The sequence below is a fragment of the Netta rufina genome (assembly GCF_964035555.1).
Source record: "Netta rufina genome assembly, chromosome: 31".
NCBI lineage: Eukaryota > Metazoa > Chordata > Aves > Anseriformes > Anatidae > Netta > Netta rufina.
The window spans coordinates 68,103-90,024 of NC_140155.1; the positions used below are offsets into that span (position 1 = coordinate 68,103).

The 21,922-nt window shown below is 59.0% G+C and overlaps 2 protein-coding genes across 2 annotated transcripts in view; both read right to left on the reverse strand.

Annotated features, from left to right (window-relative positions):
* Positions 1–5,295: 5,295 nt before the first annotated feature.
* Positions 5,296–9,563, reverse strand: JOSD2 (Josephin domain containing 2). Its single transcript, XM_084303878.1, is given in 6 exon segments — positions 5,296–6,177; positions 6,255–6,449; positions 8,286–8,320; positions 8,322–8,412; positions 8,492–8,701; positions 9,519–9,563. Coding segments are annotated over 5 exon segments (567 nt in total). The 5' UTR covers positions 8,638–8,701; positions 9,519–9,563; the 3' UTR covers positions 5,296–6,077.
* Positions 9,564–9,791: 228 nt separating this feature from the next.
* The window catches only part of ASPDH (aspartate dehydrogenase domain containing), a gene marked incomplete at both ends in the record, with an annotated part of 13,397 nt that continues 1,266 nt past the window's right edge, over positions 9,792–21,922 (reverse strand). The window contains 8 exon segments of the mRNA XM_084303790.1: positions 9,792–9,829; positions 10,605–10,756; positions 12,423–12,655; positions 16,306–16,389; positions 16,392–16,457; positions 18,296–18,380; positions 20,712–20,818; positions 20,820–20,849. Of these exon segments, the coding sequence (XP_084159916.1) occupies positions 9,792–9,829; positions 10,605–10,756; positions 12,423–12,655; positions 16,306–16,389; positions 16,392–16,457; positions 18,296–18,380; positions 20,712–20,818; positions 20,820–20,849 (795 nt within the window).

The following is a 21,922-nucleotide window of genomic DNA, read 5'->3' on the forward strand; positions in this document are numbered from 1 at the left end:
GGAAAGTTGCATGTGGGGGAGGAATTGTAGGTGTAAAATAAATAAAAGGGGGGGACCTTGTGCTTGCCTTTAGGAGTAGTGGGGGCTCAGCTATAGGGAAGCCCACGCGTGCCCCCAGATTTCCAAGGGGAATCCCTCCCACCCCCATTTACAGAACTGCCCGGGGATCCAGAAAGAACACTTGCAAATAGCAGAGCGTGAAAACTGCGCATTTATGCCAAAAAACAGGGGGGCACCCCAATTGCCGATGGGACGTCTGCAAAACACGGGGGACTTAGCAGACAAAACTCCCTCGATAAACAGGAGCTAAATCCCGTAAATGCGGGAAAAAAACCCAAAAGGTTCGCCCGCCGACGAGGATGGGATTCGAACCCACGCGTGCAGAGCACAATGGATTAGCAGTCCATCGCCTTAACCACTCGGCCACCTCGTCCCGCGGCTCCCGGCAGCCGCCGCGGCGTCATGGGGCGCGCCGGGCCCGCGGCCGCCGGCGGCCGGGAGGAGGCGGAGCCAAGGGCGGCGGCGGGCGCGGGGCGCGCGCAGGGGATGTAGCTCAGCGGTAGAGCGCATGCTTCGCATGTATGAGGCCCCGGGTTCAATCCCCGGCATCTCCACCAGCAGGGAATTGCATTTTGTATTTTTATTTTATTATTTTATTATTTTATTATTTTATTATTTTATTATTTTATTATTTTATTATTTTATTATTTTATTATTTTATTAGTTTTTATTTTTTATTTTTTTTATTTTATTTCATTTATTTTATTTATTTTATTTCATTTCATTTTATTATTTTTTTATTTTATTTTATTTATTTATTATTATTATTTTTTTTTCTACCCGCATAGTAAAAGACTTCGGTGACTCCAGCGCTGCTTTTTGTTTCCCCCACCGCTTAGTTGTAGTTGCGCAATCCTCTATTTACAGCTTATCAGGCCAGCCCATACAGTACCACACGGACCAGCAGAGTGGCGCAGCGGAAGCGTGCTGGGCCCATAACCCAGAGGTCGATGGATCGAAACCATCCTCTGCTAGCTTTATTTTTCCCTCTCACCCTTAAAAACCTCTCTAATTTCTTTCCTTCTCTGCTCAAATTAGGCTCTGCGGCTCATCACAGAGCTTCTACGAGGGACTTTGCAATAGGTTTTTTTTTCGAGGATTTTATGAAAAGCTGCTCGTTAGTTAATTAGTGCCAAATAGCACAAAATATTTGTAATAATGATGATAAATTTATTAATAACGATGCATGATAATGTTAATAGTAATAATTGTTAAGGGTAATTTTATTGATACATTTTATTAATCATAATGGTAATTAAGTTGTTAATAATTGATGTTAATAATTATAATAGTGATGATTATTAACGGTAATTTTATTAACTTTATTAATCGTAATTAATTATAATATTTTTATTAGTAATACTTATACTTTATTATTAACAATAATAAAGTTTTGTAAGAAATATTTAATAATGATTAATATTTAATTATTATGGCAGAATGGGGATTAATACCTCCCTGGGTAGACATGGAGGAAAGAGAAGGGAGAGGCTGCCAGGACAGAGTTTGGGATCAGAGGGAAAAACTTGAGGAAAGGGGATTTTGGATGGAAGCAAGATGAAAGCCAAGCTTTGGAAGTGAATGAAAGATAGAGTATATGGTTATATAAATTGTACATTACATATTATATATTTATTTATTTATATATATATATATTTTATGTATATATATACACACACATTTCTTTCCCATGTGGAACATCACTCAGAGTTGCTGAACTGCAAGAATATCGAAGACAAGGGCCTACCTCTTAATGGAGATGGGAGTTGTTTTCCATTCAAATCCTTAATATTAATCTGCACACTTGATAAAGGTTTTTTTTTCTTGTTGTTGTTGCTTTAGAAGTCTCCTTGTTTTTATGTGTTTCCTAATACAACCTGAATTCAGAAAGTCTAGGTAGTCTATATGGGAGGGCTACTTGCTGTATGAATAACTGACTGGTTCATCAGGCTCTGGGGCTGGTGTTAACAGTCTTAGTTTTATAAAGTGCCTCACTTTAATACCTTTTACCCATGACCTGGAAGAGGAGAAAAAGTGCACCCTCGTGTGCTACCACTCGCTGTTTTCAACTTTTCTGAAGGATCCAGTACGAATGAACAGACATGGTTTCTATTTGTCTCTTCCACAGATTACAGCCTTGTAATAGTGAAAGGATTGCTGTGTTTGTAGCTATTCATTATGAAATTGCCTTAAAAAAATAATAATAAAAATAATTTTTAAAAAGACTACTTGTGTCAAATCTACAATAATAAAAGGTGTCCCCTCTGTTGCTTGCTATACCAAAGTAAACCTTTTCAAATAATGCACAGGGTTCAATGATTCTTGAACACAAAACATACACCACCACAACTTTCTTCCATTCCAGATAGGTCTGCACAGCAACAGGCTTATAAACCAAAACTCTCTAGTTTATGGAAAATTGTAGGTGACATCCCATATTTTTTTTATTTTTTTTTAAATCTGCATGAATTTTTTTTTCCTACATAGAAATGTTCTTCCATTAAATGTGACCATGGAAGTCATTTTTATAGCATAATGGGAAGTTGGGCTCAGTAATCTTTATGAGCCCCTTCCAACTTGGGATATTCTATTACTTTAATTCCTTCTGCTAAGGCTAAACTCCTTACTACCATCTACTGATTTTCTCCCCCTACTCTCATGGTTTTTTTTGCACAAGAACAAAACATTTCTATAAGGCAGCTGCCCTGGAATTTTCACAGGACCCATCAACTTCGGAGCAAACCTTGAGGAACCCCTCCCCACCTGACGTAGACACAGATTTCGGTCTTAAAACTGGATTGCTCAGGGCTTCATGCAGAGAAATCGCAAAGAGGAAGAGCACAAAATCACCCCATGCAATGAATGATTCTTCCCCGCATGACCACACTGCGTGCTCTATAGCTACTTAACAAAAGCTCAGAACGAGAACGAGAAAACTGCTCCCCAACAGCAGCAGAGGAAGCACGCCGCCCAGGTTGATCAAATTTCCAGAAGAAGAAAACGAAATAAAAATGAAAATAAATAAAGGAAAGAAACCAACAGGAAGCATCACTGCGTGCTCTCAGCCCCCAGGAGCAGCGAACAAAGCCACGCCTGGCTTTGGCGCCAAACCCGAAACTTTCAACTTGAATACCGCCGGCTGATTGGCGGGCGGGACCGCGGCGCGATTGGTCGCTGAGAGAAGGGGCGGGGCGGCGCCCGCGCTCCGCTCGCAGTTTCCCCTCAGGTCCGCATCTACTCTATAAATACCTTTGGGGGGGGCGAGGCTCTGTTAGTTCATGCAGAGGGGCGAGAGGGTCGTGGCTGGGGCTCCCGTCTGGGTGCGGCACCTAGGGGTCGTGTCGTTATGACGTTATAGTAGTGCTATTTTTTTGTCATTTTTGCTAAGTTCTCTGGGGAGCGTTAGTGTGCTGCGCGTTACTCCCGCTGCCGGTCCCAATGCAGGTGGCCATAACTAGGGCTCAGTCTTTACAGCAGACCTAAGCACTACTCGTTCAGGTGGGGGTAGCACCGCGAAAAAAAGGCATCGAGTCGTCGTGCAGTTTGGGACTGTGCTCCCACGTGGAGTTGCCGACGCATTTTCCCCGCAGCCAACACGCAGGAGGTTCTACCCCATCCCTAATTCAGGTTCAAGGGGCTTACAGTGGGTGGGAAATGGGAAAAAAAAAAATAGAAATAGGAAAAATATCGCATCCTCCCCGTCGGGGAATCGAACCCCGGTCTCCCGCGTGACAGGCGGGGATACTTACCACTATACTAACGAGGAAGGGGCTGAGAAGCGCTTCTTCAGGTACGGTGCTGAACGCGTTTCCCCGCCGGAGTTGCGGCCGTATGGGGCTGCTCAGCACCGGGAGCTGCCACCGGGGACCGGCCCCGCTCGGAGCCGCCTTCCCCGGGCTGCCCTGGGAAGGGAGAACCGACGGCAGTGGCTGCAGATGGAGAGAGAGGGCGGCTGCGGCTCGCAAGTGGCGCCGTGGCTTAGTTGGTTAAAGCGCCTGTCTAGTAAACAGGAGATCCTGGGTTCGAATCCCAGCGGTGCCTCCCCTCTACCGCGAATATGTCGCGATAGAGCGTGGTGATTATTTTCTACCTCTTCTTCATGGACTCTTAACACATTTCTTTTTGAAATCTCGTCCCTTCCGCCCCAGAAAAGGGGCAGGGTCGAGGCAGCCCCTTCCTTCCCCAATGGAGCTTTTCCCCAATCCGCCGCTCCCCCCCCCCAGGGAGGGAGCCTTTGACCGGGAGTGGTGTGACTGGAGGGATCGAAAAAATGAAAGTGGGTAGAAAAAGAAATAAAAAACTAAATTAAGAAAAGAACTCTTCCCTGACCGGGAATCGAACCCGGGCCGCGGCGGTGAGAGCGCCGAATCCTAACCACTAGACCACCAGGGAGCGATGTGATACTCTTTCCTGTCGACTCTGAAAAGCCAATGTGAGAAGTGAAAACTTTTTTTTCTCTTTAATCAACGTTTTCGGCGCTTCCTCCTCAAAATAACGGTCGCAAGTGTACTGCAGGCTCCGCGGCGGCCCCGGAAAGGTTCGCTGGGATTAACCGCAGCGCAGCGCTCAAGCAGAGCGCTTTAAATAAGGAGTTAATTATAATTAATAGAAATAAAAGGAGGGCAGATGTTTGTGTAGTGAGCTGAAGGTGCGCAGATCAGAAAGAAAAAACTTACAGGGACGGAGGAAGGGCAGAAGCTATGATGCTATGATTCTACGATTCTATAAACGGCCGCTTGGGGTCGCCGTGAGACCGCAGAACTCCCGGCACCGCCGCGACCGCGCCGCCGTCTGCGCGCCCCCCCCGCACAGCCCCCACCCTTTATAACCTCGCCGCGATCCTGATTGGCTGCTCGCAGGGCGTAGCGCTTCCCATTGGCTGTGCCCGGGGCGAGGCTTTGAATTTCCCGCGCTCTGCGCTGATTGGCCCGGCCCCCCGCCGCGGCTATCCTGAGAAGGCTCCACTGGGGCGGGAGAGGGGAGGATGCGAACGGCGCGCGGGGATTGGCTGAGCGGGAGGGCGCGCTCCGCAGCCGACCAATCAGCACGCGCGCTTTGGATCCGCCCCGACGGAGCGAGCGGAGGCGCCGCCGAGGGCGCCAGGGCCGGGTTTGCCCTGGGGGAGCCGAGGCCGGGCCTCGGGCACTGTTCGGCCTCCAAGGGCCGGGCTGGGCCCGCGTCCCCCCGAGGCGCGGCGATGGTGGAAGGCCAAGGATTGCGGCTGAACCCCCGAGCTGTAACCCAGCAGTTTTAATCACCTTTCGGAGGGTAATTAACCCCCCGCTGGGCACCAAGCAACGGCCACGCCACCAAACCCGGGGACAAGGCAACGCCGGGGGCCGAAATCCATCACCAGAAATAACCCAGCTCCGGGTGCAACCGTGGTGGCAGTGACACAGCCCTGCAGAGCCGGGAAAGGCGTGCAAGCGGCAGGTGACACGCGTTGGCAGCGGGTGACACGGGCGGCATGCACAAGCGGCGGGTGAGACGCAAAACCGGCGCCACGCAAAGGAGCGTGAGGTGCACAACCGGCGTGGGGCACGCACAAGCAGCGCCCGGTATGCACGAACAGTGCCCGGTATGCACGAGCAGCACCCAGGATGCATAAGCAGCAAGGTGGCATCACCCTGAGTGGGTGACAAACACAAGCGGCGTGCAATGTCACGACAGTGCGTGACCCGAGCACGAATCGCACGACCAGCGTGCGCCCCCCTCGCCACTTACAACACGTCGGCCCCACGACATCTGCCTGTGCCCCGTCACACGCCCCGCAGAGGAATCCCGGTGACACAGGGAAGCAAAACCCGGAGCAGAAAATCAGGGTGAAATCAGGAAACTAAAGCACCGCGACGGTGGGCGGGGGGTGAAAGGGGCACCCGGCCCCCCCACAGAGTCCCCTAAACCCATCCAGGTTTGCACTGGAGGGGTAAAAAGCTGAGGAAAGTCCCAAAACGGAGCCGTTTCATCCCGAAGCAACGGGAGCCGGTGCCACCCGTCGTCCTTGTCCCCACGACGAGTCACTCGGGGCTGAGCCAGGCGCCGGCCTCCTCCACGGCCCGGGGGACGACGAGGAAAACCTCGCAGAGCCCTTGGGCGAGGAAATCCCGGAGGAAAGCTCTGCCGGAGGGAGAGGAGGGAGGTGGAGGTGGCACCGGGCGTCCCCCTCGGTGTCCCCTCGGCGTCCCCTGTCGTACCTGAGCTCAGCCTCGCCACCGATACGGGCGGGCGCACGGAGCTTTGAGTCCAGGTTGTAGTAGGTGCCACCCAGCTGCCGGACAGCCAGCCAGTGCTTGCGGCGCAGCGGCAACGCCACGAAGCCCAGCGAGACGTGGGAGGGCACGTTGAGGATGAAGCCCACGATCTGTCCCAGCACCAGCCGCTCCAGCGACCTGCCGGGGGAGAAAATGGGGTTAGGGGGCTCAAACGTGAGGCTGGGGGGCTCAAACGTGGGGCTAGGGGGCTCAAACATGGGTCTAGAGGGATCAAATGTGGGCCAAGGGCCTCAAACGTGGGGCTAGGGGCCTCAAACATGGGGCTAGGGGGCTCAAAAGTCATGTTAAAGGACTTAAAAATGGGGTACAGGGGGATTAAAATAGGGGCTGGGGGATCAAAAGCAGCAGCAGAGGCTCAAAAGCCACGTTTGGGGTCAAAAGAACAGGGGAGGAGGGTTAAAAGCAGCAGTGAGGGGCTAAAAAATGAGGTGAGGGGGCTCCAGAGCAGCAGTGAGGGGATCAAACATGGTGTTGGGCTCAAAAACGGGTAATACGGGGCTCCAAAGCAGCATTAGGGGACTTGAAACTCATGTTAGGGGGCTTCAAATGGGGCTAAGGGGTTAAAAATGGGGTTGGGGGGCTCAAAAGCAGCAGCACGGGCATAGAAGTTGCGTTAGGAGCTCAAAAGCTGTGCTGAGGGTTAAAAGCATCAGTGGGGGGCTCACAAAATGGGATTAGAGGGATCAAATATGGCAGTGGGGGTGCTCAAAATGCCATTGGGGGTTCAAAAACGACGTTAAGCCCCTCAAAAGTGGCATTAGGAGGAAGCTTGAAGCCTGAAAAAGTGGCGTGAAGGGGCTCAAACCCTGCATTCAGGGCTTGAAACCCACGTTGGAGGCTTCAAAATGAGGTTATGGGGCTCAAAACCTACATTTGGAGACTCAAAAGCCACGTTTGGGGGCAAAAATGTGGGATTAAAGGGCTCAATAGCAGGGCCAGGGGCTCAAAAGCAGTGTTGAGGACTAAAGCACACTTTTGGGGGTTAAACAGCAAGGTTAAAGGGCTCAAAACCCACATTAAGGGGCTCAAAACCAAGGCAGGGTCTCCAAATCCACAGTGGGGAACTCAAAAGCAAGGCTCAAGAGCCCAATAGCAGGGTTAAAGGGCTCAAAACGTAGGTGGAGTGCTCAGCAGTAGGATTAAATGGCTCAAAAGCAGAGTTAAAAAGGGCTCAAAACCCACATTGAAAGGTTCAAAAATAGGTCTGCAGGGCTCAATAGTGAGGTTAGGAAACCCAAAACTCACAACGAGGGCTTAAAAGAAAGGTTAAAGGGCTCAGTAGCAGGGTTAAGGGTCTCAAAAGTAGTGCTGGGGGATGAAAAGCCACGCTGGAAGGCTCAAAATCAGGGTTAATTGCCTCAAAACCCATGCTGGGGGGGGTAAAAAGCAAGTTAGGCAGCTCAAAAGAACTGTTAGAGGCTTAAAACCCACTTTAAGGGGCTCAAAAATGAATTAGGGACTAAAAAAATGGGCTGGGGCCTGAAAAGCAGTGTTAAAACTCTCAAAACTCACGTGAACGGGGGCTAAAAAATGGTGTTTGGGGCTGAAAAGTGGGGTGAAAGGGCTGGATAAAGCATAGGGGGCTCAAAGATAGTATTGTGGGGCTAAAAAACAGCATTTGGGGGTAAAAACCAGCATTTGGGGGGTCAAAAACAGCATTTGGGAGATAAAAAGGGACAAAAATATGGGGTTAAAGGGCTCAAGAGCAGGGTTGGGGGCTCAAACCCTATAGGGGGAACCTTAAAACCTGCAGTGGGGGGCTCGGTTGTGGGGTTAAAGTGTTCACGAGCAGAATTTGGGGTCTCAAACCCCACATTAGAGTCTGAAATACTAGATACAGGGCTAAAAGAATTCCTCAGGGTGCAATGACTGGCGTTAGGGGCTTGAAATCCACACCGGGGGCTTGTGAGCGTCGTTTTGGGGTGAAAAAAGAACGTTTCGGGGGCTCCTCACCGGCGCTTGTCCCACCAGACGGCCGCCAGCCCCAGGGCTCTGCAGCGCGGCCATGATCACGTTCACGTCGTAGTTGCCCGTCCCCAAAACGCTGCGGTGGGGGTTGAGGCGGGCGTCGGGCGCCAGCCTGGGGGGAGAAAACGAAAAAATCATTAAAATTCGATGGAAATGGGTGAAAAAAAGGGTAAAAAGGGGCAAAAAGGCACCTCTTGCAGATGTCGTCGGCAGCCTCCTGGGTGAAGCAGGGGCGCTGCAGGACGTTGTTGAGCGCGTGCACGGCGCAGAGCTCCAGGCGCTGCCGCTCGTGGTACAGCCCCGGCTCGGCCCCCCCGGCCGGGGGGGGCCCCGACATGACCCCGGTGTCGGGGGGGGGACGGTTGCGGGGTTTGGGGTGCGCGGAGCTGGCCCCCGAATCGCTGCAGAGGGGGAAAATAGGGGGGGGGGGGGGGCGCTTTGCTGGTAGCCCCCAATCTCAGCCCCCAACCCAGGTGTCCCAAGAACATCCCCCCCCGAGGATGCCCCCAGGACCCCCCAAACCTTCCAGACCCCCCCCAACTCCTATAACCCCCCCTAAAGCCCCCCAAAATTTCCAGACACCTTCCTGTACCCCCAAAAACCCTCCAGACCCCCCCCTTACGTCCCCAGAACCCCTCCCAGACCACCCCCCCGAGACACCTTCTGGCCCCACCACCTTCCCCAAGACCCCCCCCCCAAAAAAAAAAACCTTCAAGCCCCCCCAAATCCCCCCAAACCCCTTCAACCACCACCCGTTCCCCCTTCAGCCCCTCGTGCGCCCCCAAATCCCCCCCAACAAACCCAAAGCCCCCCCAAAACCCCTCAGACCCCCCAAAAACCCCCTCAGACCCCACCCAAAACCCCTCAGACCCCCCCCAAAACCCCCTCACCCCCCTCAACCCCCCCCCCCAAACCCTGACCCCACAAAACCCCTCCAATCCCCCCAAAACACCCCCAAAACCCTCTAACCCCCCCAACCCCCCCCAAAACGCCCCCAGGACCCCCTGCAGCCCCCCCAGGACCCCCCCTTACCCCCCCCCACTCCCCTCAGGGCCTTGCAGGCCCCTTCCCAGGGCCACCCAGGCCAGGGCCCCACAGGCCTCCCAGCCCCCCCCCCGACCCCCCCAGCCCTCTCCAAGCCCCTCGAACCCCCCCCAAAGCCCTCGGACCCCCCCCCCCCAAGACCCCCCCCAACCCCCCCGGGCCTGCCCAGCGCACCCCGCGCCTCCTCCCGGGCCTCCGGCGGCCGCATCGCCTACAGCGGGCGGGCGGAACTACAACTCCCAGCGTGCCCCGCGGCCCTCAACGGAAACACCCCCCAGTCCGCCGCCGACCTTCCTCCCGGCGTGCTTTGCGCCCCGCCCGCTAAACCCTACGGACCTTCCTCCCGGCATGCCCCGCGGCGGCAGGGAGAGGCGTGGCCGCGCTAGGAGGCGGTGTCACAGCTTTTAATGTCCCCCCCGGTGCCCGGTCCCGGCATTTTCGGTCCCCTCAGCACAGCTGCACGCATCCGCCGTGTCCGCGGCAGGCTGGGGGGGGGGGACAGGGGGTGACAGGGGGCGGGGGGACAGTGGGGACATCTGAGGACAATGGGGGACATTTGGGGACATTTGGGGACAATATGGGGATATGGGGACACTGGGGACATCTGGGGACAATGGGGGACATTTGAGGACATTGGGGGACATTGGGGGACATTTGGGGACAAGGGGGGGACATTTGGGGACATTTGGGGACAGGGGGACATTGGGGACACTGGAGACATGGGGGGACATTTGGGGACAAGGGGGGGACATTTGGGGACATTTGGGGACATTGGGGACAATGGGGACAATGGGGGACATTTGGGGACATTTGGGGACATTGGGGACACTGGGGACAATGGGGGACATTTGGGGACACTGGGGGACGTGGGGACATTTGGGGACATTGGGGACATTTGGGGACAATATGGGGACATTGGGGGACGTGGGGGTATTTGGGGACATCTGGGGACATCGGGGACATTTGGGGACATTGGGGGACATCTGGGGACAATTGGGGGACAGGAGGGGACAATGGGGACATGGAGGGACATGGGGTGCTATGAGGGGATAGGAAGGGACATGGGGACAATGGGAGGGACAGGAGGGGACATGGGGGGACAGAAGGGGATAGGAAGGGACAGGAGGGGACAATTGGGACAGAAGAGGACACTTGGGGACACAGGGGGACAGGAGGGGACAATGGGGGACAGGAGGGGACACTGGGGGATATGAGGGGACAGGAGGGGACAATGGGGACAGCAGGGGACACGGCACCCACCCAGGAGGCTGCTCCAGAAGGCGTGCCGGGTGGCGGTGCCGGTGACGGCCCCGGGCGCAGCGGGGTTGCGGCGGGTGCTGGTGACACTCAGCGCCCGGCCCTCGTCCCCAACGCTTGTCACCTCCACCTCCACCACGTGCCAGTCGGGGACACTGCGGGGTGGCAGCGGGGGACATTGTGGGGACAGCGGGGGTGGCAGCGGGGGACGCGTGGGGACAGCCCCGAGACCCCCATCCCGCACCCCAACGCTGCCACCGGGGACTGGATGGGGACATGGGGGACACTGGGGGGGACACGGGGTGGCATGAGGGACATTGGGGTGGCACAAGGGACATTGGGTGGCACAGGGGACACCAGGGGACACAGGGGACAAGGGACACCGGGCACAAAGCCACCTCAAGTGTCCCACAGCCCCGCTCCCCACCACCATATCCCAGTTGGGGACACGGGGAGGTGCCACCAGGAGGTGCCACCAGGTGCCACCAGGGACACGAGGTGACACCAGGGGACATTAGGTGACACCAGGGGACATGAGGGGACACAGGGGACAAGGGACACAGGGGACAAACCCACCCCAAAGCCACCCAAAGCACCACACAGTCCCGCTCCACACCACCACACCCAGTTGGGGACACGGGGAGGTGCCACTGGGTGCCACCAGGTGCCACCAGGGACATGAGGTGACACCAGGGGACACCAGGTGACATGGAGGACAAGGGGCACCGAGCACAAACCCACCCCAAGTGCCCCACAGCCCTGCTCCCCACCACCACACCCAGTTGGGGACACGGAGAGGTGCCACTGGGTGCCACTGGGAGGTGCCACCAGGGACATGAGGTGACACCAGGGGACACGAGGTGACACCAGGGGACATTAGGTGACATGAGGGGACACCAGGTGACATGGGGGACAAGGGACACTGGGCACAAACCTACCCCAAGTGTCCCACAGCCCTGCTCCCCCACCACCACGCCCAGTTGGGGACACAGGGAGGCGCCACCAGGAGGTGCCACCAGGTGCCACCAGGGACAGAAGGTGACACCAGGGGACATGAGGGGACACAGGGGACAAGGGACACTGGGGACAAACCCACCCCAAACCCACCCAAAGCGTCCCACAGTCCCGCTCCCCACCACCACACCCAGTTGGGGACACGGAGAGGTGCCACTGGGTGCCACTGGGAGGTGCCACCAGGTGCCACCAGGGCCACCAGTGTCACTAGGGGACATGAGGGGACACCAGGGGACATGAGGGGACACAGGGGACAAGGGACACAGGGGACAAACCCACCCCAAAGCCACCCAAAGCACCACACAGTCCCGCTCCACACCACCACACCCAGTTGGGGACACGGAGAGGTGCCACCGGGTGCCACTGGGAGGTGCCACCAGATGCCACCAAGGACACGAGGTGACACTAGGGGACATTCGGTGACACCAGGGAACATGAGGTGACACCAGGGGGCACCAGGTGACATGGGGGACAAGGGACACTGGGCACAAACCCACCCCAAGTGCCCCACAGCCCCGCTCCCCACCACCACACCCAGTTGGGGACACAGGGAGGTGCCAGTGGGTGCCACTGGGAGGTGTCACCAGGGACATGAGGTGACACCAGGGGACATTCGGTGACACCAGGGAACATGAGGGGACACAGGGGACAAGGGACACTGGGGACAAACCCACCCCAAACCCACCCCAAGTGCCCCACAGCCCCGCTCCCCACCACCACACCCAGTTGGGGACACAGGGAAGTGCCACCGGGTGCCACCGTGAGGTGCCACCAGGGCCACCAGTGCCACCCACCAGTGTCACCCACCTGGGGTCGGCCACCAGGCAGGCCTGGACGCCGTCGAAGCCCAGGCTGGGGGCGGCCACGGCGGCAGCCGCCATGGTGTTGACGTTGTTGGGGGCCAGGGGACAGAGGGGACGCAGGGGACCCTCGTAGAGGACCTGGCGGCCACCAGCGGCCACCGCGGCCACCAGCCGCTCCCGCAGCCGGCCCTGCAGCCGGAAGCTCTGCGGGGCCTTCGTCATCGTCACCTTCAGCGCCTGGGGGACGGGGACGGGGTCAGAGCCCGGGGTAGGCCCCGAAGATCAAAGGGGACGCGGCGCGGGGGGGCCCCAGACCCTAATGGGGTCCCCAAAGCCTGATATGGACCCAAATTTGGATGTCCCCAAATCCTAATGGGGTCCCCGAGTTTGGGTATTGTCACCAAAGACTGATGTGGACCCAAAGTTGGATGTCCCTAAATCCTAATGGGGTCCCCAAGCTTGGGCATCGTCCCCAAACCCTAATATGGGCCCATCCAGGGATGTCCCCAAACCCTAATGGGGTCCCCAAGCTTGGGCATTGTCCCCAGACCCTGATATGGACCCAAATTTGGATGTCCCCAAATCCTAATGGGGTCCCCAAGCTGGGCATTGTCCCCGGACCCTAATAAGGGACCCAACTTTGGGTGTCCCCAAACCCTAATGGGGTCCCCAAGCTTGGGCATTGTCCCCAAAGCCTGATATGGACCCAAAGTTGGATGTCCCCAAATCCTAATGGGGTCCCCAACCTTGGGCATTGTCCCCAAACCTTGATATGGGCCCTAATTTGGAAGCCCCCAAACCCTAATGGGGTCCCCAAGCTGGGCATTGTCCCCAAACCCTAATATGGACCCATCTAGGGATGTCCCCAAACCCTAATGGGGTCCCCAACTTTGGACATTGTCCCCAAACCTGGACACAGTACCTGAGCTTGGACGTTGTCCCCAAACCCTAATAAGGGACCCAACTTTGGGTGTCCCCAAACTCTAATGGGGTCCCCAAGCTGGGCATTGTCCCCAAACCCTAATATGGACCCCTCCAGGGATGTCCCCAAACCCTAATGGGGTCCCCAACCTTGGGCATTGTCCCCAAACCTTAAATATAGAACCCAACTTTGGGTGTCCCCAAACCCTAATGGGGTCCCCGAGTTTGGGTATCGTCCCTAAACCCTAATATGGGTCCTAATTTGGATGTCCCCAAACCCTAATGGAGTCCCCAAGCTTGGGCATCGTCCCCAAACCCTAATATGGACCCCTCCAGGGATGTCCCCAAACCCTAATGGGGTCCCCAGGCTTGGGCATTGTCCCCAGACCCTGATATGGACCCAAATTTGGGTGTCCCCAAACCCTAATGGGGTCCCCAAGCTTGAATATTGTCCCCAAACCCTAATAAGGAACCAACTTTGGACATTGTCCCCAAACCTGGACACAGTACCTGAGCTTGGACTTTGTCCCCAAACCCCGATATGGACCCAAATTTGGATGTCCCCAAACCTTAATGGGGTCCCTGGCCTTGGGCAATGTCCCCAAACCCTAATATGGACCCATCCAGGGATGTCCCCAAACCCCAATATGGGCCCTAATTTGGATGTCCCCAAACCCTAATGGAGTCCCCAACTTTGGATGTTGTCCCCAGACCTAGACACAATCCCAAGGTTGGGCATTGTCCCCAAACCCTAATAAGGGACCCAACTTTGGGTGTCCCCAAACCTTAATGGGGTCCCTGGCCTTGGGCATTGTCCCCAAACTTGGACACAATCCTCAAGGTTGGACATTGTCCCCAAACCCTAATGGGGTCCCCAAGCTTGGGCATTGTCCCCAAACCCCAATATGGACCCAAATTTGGATGTTCCCAAATCCTAATGGGGTCCCCAACTTTGGACATTGTCCCCAAACCCTAATATGGACCCAGAGTTGGATGTCCCCAAACCCTTATGGGGTCCCCAAGCTGGGCATTGTCCCCAAACCCTAATATGGGCCCTAATTTGGATGTCCCTAAGCCCTAATGGGGTCCCCAACCTTGAACGTTGTCCCCAAACCCTGATATGGACCCAGAGTTGGATGTCCCCAAACCCTTATGGGGTCCCCAAGCTTGGGCATTGTCCCCAAACCCTAATAGGGGACCCAACTCTGGACATTGTCCCCAACCCCAGAAGTGGCCCCCAAACTAAGATGCTGTCCCCAAACAATGCCCCCAAGCCCTGCAGTGTCCCCAAGCCCCCCATGTCCCCAACCCCCCAGTGTCCCCATGATGTCCCCAAATCCCTGGTGTCCCCAACCCCTTGGTGTCCCCCCGGTATCCCCCCAGCGTCCCCAGTGTCCCCCAGTGTCCCTCTGTTGTCCCCAACCCCCCAGTGTCCCCCCAGTGTCCCCAAGCCCCTCATGTCCCCAAACCCCCTGGTGTCCCCAACCCCCCAGTGTCCCCATGGTGTCCCCATGACCCTGGTGTCCCCCCTGGTGTCCCCAAGCCCCTCATGTCCCCAAACTCCATGATGTCCCCAACCCCCCAGTATCCCCCCATTGTCCCCAACCCCCCAGTGTCCCCCCGTTGTCCCCAACCCCCCAGTGTCCCCCTGGTGTCCCCAACTCCCTGGTGTCCCCCTGGTGTCCCCAACCCCCAGTATCCCCCCATTGTCCCCAACCCCCCAGTATCCCCCCGTTGTCCCCAACCCCCCAGTGTCCCCCCAGTGTCCCCAACCCCCCGGTGTCCCCCCAGTGTCCCCAAGCCCCTCATGTCCCCAAACTCCATCATGTCCCCAACCCCCCAGTATCCCCCCGTTGTCCCCAACCCCCCAGTGTCCCCCTGGTGTCCCCAGCCACCTGGTGACCCCATGGTGTCCCCAAGTCCCCAAGCTCCCAGTATCCCCCCAGTGTCCCCAAGCCCCTCATGTCCCCAAACTCCATGGTGTCCCCAACCCCCCTCTGCCCCCTGGTGTCCCCAAGTCCCCAGTGTCCCCAACCCCCCAGTGTCCCCATGGTGTCCCCAACCCCCCGGCGTCCCCATGGTGTCCCCAAGACCCTGGTGTCCCCAAACTCCATCATGTCCCCAACCCCCCAGTATCCCCCCGGTGTCCCCAACCCCCAGTGTCCCTCTGTTGTCCCCAACCCCCCAGTGTCCCCCCAGTGTCCCCAAGTCCCTCATGTCCCCAAACTCCATGATGTCCTCAAACCCCTGGTGTCCCCCATGGTGTCCCCAACCCCACAGTGTCCCCATGGTGTCCCCAAGTCCCTGGTGTCCCCAACCCCACAGGGTCCCCACAGTATCCCCAATCCCCCCGTGTCCCCCCAGTGTCCCCCTGGTGTCCCCAAGCCCCTCATGTCCCCAAACTCCATCGTCCCCAACCCCCCAGTATCCCCCCATTGTCCCCAACCCCCCGGTGTCCCCCCGTTGTCCCCAACACCCCAGTGTCCCCCCGGTGTCCCCAACCCCCCAGTATCCCCCCGGTGTCCCCAACCCCCCAGTGTCCCCCCAGTGTCCCCAAGCCCCTCACATCCCCAAACTCCATCATGTCCCCAACCCCCCAGTATCCCCCCGTTGTCCCCAACCCCCCGGTGTCCCCCCCATTGTCCCCAACCTCCCAGTATCCCCAAAGTGTCCCCAAGTCCCTCATGTCCCCAAACTCCATGATGTCCTCAAACCCCTGGAGTCCCCATGGTGTCCCCAACCCCACAGTGTCCCCAACCCCCCAGTGTCCCCATGGTGTCCCCATGACCCTGGTGTCCCCCTGGTGTCCCCAAGCCCCTCACGTCCCCAAACTCCATCATGTCCCCAACCCCCCAGTATCCCCCCATTGTCCCCAACCCCCGGTGTCCCCCCATTGTCCCCAACCCCCGGTGTCCCCCCATTGTCCCCAACCCCCCGATGTCCCCGCGGTGTCCCCAGGGGCTCACGGCCAGCGTGCCACTGTCATCCATGCGCCGGATGTCCTCGCAGCCCCACAGGGCACCCCGGGGGACGTAGAGGGTGTGACCCCCCCCGCGCCGCCGCCCCCCCGCAGCCGCTGCTCCGTCAGGGGGTCGGCCAGCGCCGTGGGGGACCCCAGCTGGGGACACGAACGTCACCACCCCCCCCCTCCGGCTCCAAAGACCCGGCCCCGATGTCCCCAAGCAGCCCCGATGTCCCCAACGGCCTGACCCCGATGTCCCCGGCGTCCCAGCTGGGATGTCCCCAATGTCCCAACCCCGATGTCCCCAAATGTCCCCAATAGCCTGACCCCAAAGTCCCCAATGTCCCAACCCCGATGTCCCCAAATGTCCCCAATAGCCTGACCCCAAATCCCCAATGTCCCAACCCCGATGTCCCCAGAGTCCCCATTATCCCCAACATCCTGACCCCAATGTCCCCAATGTCCCCAACATCCTGACCCCAATGTCCCCAATGTCCCCAACCCCGATGTCCCCAAATGTCCCCAATAGCCTGACCCCAAAGTCCCCAATGTCCCAACCCCGATGTCCCCAAATGTCCCCATTATTCCCAGCATCCTGACCCCAATGTCCCCAATGTCCCCAACGTCCTGACCCCAAGGTCCCCAATGTCCCCAACATTCCAGCCCCAATGTCCCAACCCAATGTCCCCAATGTCCCCAATAGCCTGACCCCAAAGTCCCCAGTGTCCCAACCCCAATGTCCCCAAATGTCCCCATTATCCCCAACATCCCAACCTCAATGTCCCCAATGTCCCCAACGTCCCAGCCCCAATGTCCCCAATGTCCCAACCCCGATGTCCCCAAATGTCCCCAATGTCCCAACACCAATGCCTCCAAATGTCCCCATTATCTCCAGCATTCTGACCCCAATGTCCCCAATGTCCCCAACGTCCCAGCCCCAATGTCCCAACCCCACTGTCCCCAAATGTCCCCAATGTCCCAACCCCGATGTCCCCAAATGTCCCCAATAGCCTGACCCCAATGTCCCCAATGTCCAACACCAATGTCCCCAAATGTCCCCAACCCCGATGTCCCCAAATGTCCCCATTATCCCCAACATCCTGACCCCAACGTCCCCAATGTCCCCAACGTCCCAGCCCCAATGTCCCCAATGTCCCAACCCCGATGTCCCCAAATGTCCCCAATAGCCTGACCCCAAAGTCCCCAATGTCCCAACCACGATGTCCCCAATGTCCCCAACATCCCGACCCCAATGTCCCCAATGTCCCTAACATCCCAGCCCCAATGTCCCCAATGTCCCCAATGTCCCCAACATCCTGACCCCAATGTCCCCAATGTCCCAACCCCGATGTCCCCAAATGTCCCCATTATCCCCCAACATCCTGACCCCAATGTCCCCAATGTCCCCAACGTCCCAGCCCCAATGTCCCCAATGTCCCAACCCCGATGTCCCCAAATGTCCCCAATAGCCTGACCCCAAAGTCCCCAATGTCCCAACCCCGATGTCCCCAACTTCCCCAATGTCCCAGCCCCAACGGCCCCAAAGGCCCAGCCCCAATGTCCCCAATGTCCCCAGTGTCCTGGCCCCGATGTCCCCAGTGTCCCCATTGTCCCCAACATCCCATTCCCAACATCCCCAATGGCCCAGCCCCAGTGTCCCCAAAGTCCCCATTGTCCCCAACAACATCCTGACCCCAATGTCCCCCCATCACCGCCCCCAACCTCCCCGTTGTCCCCAGTGTCCCTGCTGCCACCCCATCCCAATTGTCCCCAGTGTCCCCATTTCCCCGTCCCCACCTCCCCGATGTCCCCAACCCCCCCCCATGTCCCCACCACCCCATCCCCGATGTCCCCAACCTCCCCGTTGTCCCCAACCCTACTGTCCCCAACCCCTCTGTCCCCAACCCTACTGTCCCCAACTGCCCCAGTGTCCCCTCCCCGCCCTCCCCCCACTGTCCCCATTGTCCCCAGGTCCCCCCCCCCGGTGTCCCCACCATGAAGTCGGCGTGGGCCAGGATGTCCTCGCCGTGCTCCTGCGCCACGCAGGGGTGTGCCACCTCCACCACCAGGTCCACCGCCCTGGGGACACGGGGACACCGCGGGACACCGGGGGTGTGGGGGGGGCAGGGGGTGGCACTGGGGGACAGGGGGGGACACTGGGATGTGGTGGGGACAGGAGGTGGCACTGGGGGACACCGGGGTGTGGGGGGGACAGGGGGTGGCACTGGGGGACAGGGGGGGACACTGGGATGTGGTGGGGACAGGGGGGTGGCATTAGGGGACACCGGGATGTGGTGGGGACAGAGGGTGGCACTGGGAGACACTGGGATGTGGTGGGGGCAGGGGGGTGGCACTGGGGGACACTGGGATGTGGTGGGGACACGGGGTGGCACTGGGGGACACTGGGATGTGGCGGGGGCAGGGGGTGGCACTGGGGGACAGGGGGGGACACTGGGGGACACTGGGATGTGGGGGGGACAGGGGGGTGGCACTGGGGGATGTGGGGTGGCACTGGGGGACACTGGGATGTGGTGGGGACAGGGGGTGGCACTGGGGGACAGGGGGTGGCACTGGGGGACACCGGGGTGTGGTGGGGGCAGGGGGTGGCATCAGGGGACACTGAGATGTGGGGGGGACAGGGGGTGGCACTGGGGGACACTGGGATGTGGTGGGGACAGGAGGTGGCACTGGGGGACACCGGGGTGTGGGGGGGACAGGGGGTGGCACTGGGGGACAGGGGGGGACACTGGGATGTGGTGGGGACAGGGGGTGGCATTAGGGGACACCGGGATGTGGTGGGGACAGAGGGTGGCACTGGGAGACACTGGGATGTGGTGGGGACACGGGGTGGCACTGGGGGACACTGGGATGTGGCGGGGGCAGGGGGTGGCACCGGGGGACAGGGGGGGACACCGGGGTGTGGTGGGGACACGGGGTGGCATTAGGGGACACCGGGATGTGGTGGGGACAGAGGGTGGCACTGGGGGACACTGGGATGTGGTGGGGACAGGGGGTGGCACTGGGGGATGTGGGGTGGCACTGGGGGACACTGGGATGTGGTGGGGACAGGGGGTGGCATTAGGGGACACCGGGATGTGGTGGGGACAGAGGGTGGCACTGGGAGACACTGGGATGTGGTGGGGACACGGGGTGGCACTGGGGGACACTGGGATGTGGTGGGGACAGGGGGTGGCACTGGGGGACAGGGGGGGACACTGGGGGACACTGGGATGTGGGGGGGACAGGGGGTGGCACTGGGGGACAGGGGGTGGCACTGGGGGACACGGCAGGGACATGGGGGGACACTGGGGGACACTGGGATGTGGTGGGGACAGGGGGTGGCACTGGGGGGCAGGGGGTGGCACTGGGGGACACTGGGACATGGTGGGGACATGGAGTGGCACTGGGGGACAGGGGGTGGCACCAGGGGACACCAGGACGTGGTGGGGACAGGGGGTGGCATCGGGGGACAGGGGGGTAACACTGGGAGACAGGGGGTGGCACCAGGGGACATGGCAGGGACATGGGGGGACACTGGGGGACACTGGGACGTGGTGGGGACAAGGGGTGGCACTGGGGGACAGGGGGTGGCACTGGGGGACACTGGGACGTGGTGGGGACAGCGGGTGGCACTGGGGGGCAGGGGTTGGCACGGGGGGACACTGGGATGTGGTGGGGACACGGGGTGGCACTGGGAGACACTGGGATGTGGTGGGGACACAGGGTGGCACTGGGAGACACTGGGATGTGGGGGGGACAGGGGGTGGCACTGGGTGACAGGGGGGGACACTGGGGGACACTGGGATGTGGTGGGGACATGGAGTGGCACTGGGGGACAGGGGGTGGCACCAGGGGACACCAGGACGTGGTGGGGACAGGGGGTGGCACTGGGAGACAGGGGGTGGCACTGGGGGACACTGGTACGTGGTGGGGACAGCGAGTGGCACTGGGGGATGTGGGGTGGCACTGGGGGGACACTGGGGGACGCTGGGACGTGGTGGGGACACTGGGGGTGACACTGGGGTCCTGGGGTGTGACATGGGTGACATTGGGGTCCTGGGGGTGACACTGGGATGTTTGGGGTGACATGAGGGTCTGGGGGGGGGGGGGGTGACATGGGGGTCCTGAAGGTGACCTGGGGGACCTTGGGGTGACATTGGGGTCCCGGGGGTGACACTGGGGGTCCATGGGGTGACCGTGGGGGGGGTCTTGGAGTGGGTGGGGGGTGACAGGGGGGATCCGGGGGTGACAGGAGGGGACAGGGGTTGTGGGGGGACGGGGGGGGTCTTGGGGTGGGTGGGGGTGCCGGGGGGGGTCTGGGGGTGACGAGGGGGGTCTGGGGGTGATGGGGGGGGGGGGGGGGATTTGGGGTGCCGGGGGGGGGGGGATTTGGGGTGTCCCCCCACTCACATTTGGGGCAGGAGGCTGAGGTCCCGCAGGCGCAGGGGGGGGGGCAGCCCCTCCAGAGCCCCCCCATCCCGCGCCCAGACGAAGGCCAGAGCCAGCCCCAGGGGGGGGGCCCCGAGCCAGCAACTGCCCCGCCAGGAACTGCCCTGGGGGGGGGGGACACGGGGGGGGGCCCCCCCAGTTCTCCCAGTCACCCCCAGTTACCCCCAGTCACCCCCAGTTACCCCCAGTCACCCCCCAGTTACCCCCAGTTACCTCCCAGTTACCCCCCCAATTGCCCCCATTACCCCCCCGTTGCCCCCCCCAATTGTACCCTCTGCCCCCCCCAGTTGCCCCCCACCTCCCCCTTTTGCCCCACAGCCCCCCCCCCTTGCCCTTTAATTGCCCCCACAGCCCCCCAGTTGCCCCCAGTTACCCCCCCACAGCCCCCCAGTTGCCCCCAGTTACCCCCCCCAACCCCCAATTACCCCCCACAGCCCCCCAGTTGCCCCCACCCTGCCCTATTGCCCCCCAATTGCCCCATCTAATTGCCCCCACCCCCTAATTACCGCAACTAACCCAATTACCCCCAGCTGCCCTAATTACCCCCAAATGCCCCATAGCCCCCCATTACCCCATAGCCCCCAATTACCCCAACTGCCCCAATTACCCCAATTACCCCCAATTATCCCAATTACCCCCAATTACCCCAATTACCCCCAATTGCCCCAATTGCCCCAATTATCCCAATTACCCCTAATTACCCCAATTACCCCCAATTGCCCCATAGCCCCCCCATTACCCCATAGCCCCCAATTGCCCCAATTGCCCCAATTACCCCCAATTACCCCCAATTGCCCCAATCCCCCCAATTGCCCCAATCCCCCCCAATTGCCCCAATTGCCCCAATTATCCCCATTACCCCTAATTACCCCAATTACCCCCAATTGCCCCCAATTACCCCAATTACCCCCAATTACCCCCAATTGCCCCATAGCCCCCAGTTACCCCAATCCCCCCCAATTGCCCCAATTGCCCCCAATTACCCCAATTGCCCCAATCCCCCCCAATTGCCCCAATTGCCCCCAATTACCCCTAATTGCCCCATAGCCCCCCATTACCCCATAGCCCCCAATTATCCCAATTACCCCCAATCACCCCAATTACCCCAATTGCCCCAATCCCCCCCCCAATTGCCCCATAGCCCCCAATTACCCCAATTGCCCCAATTGCCC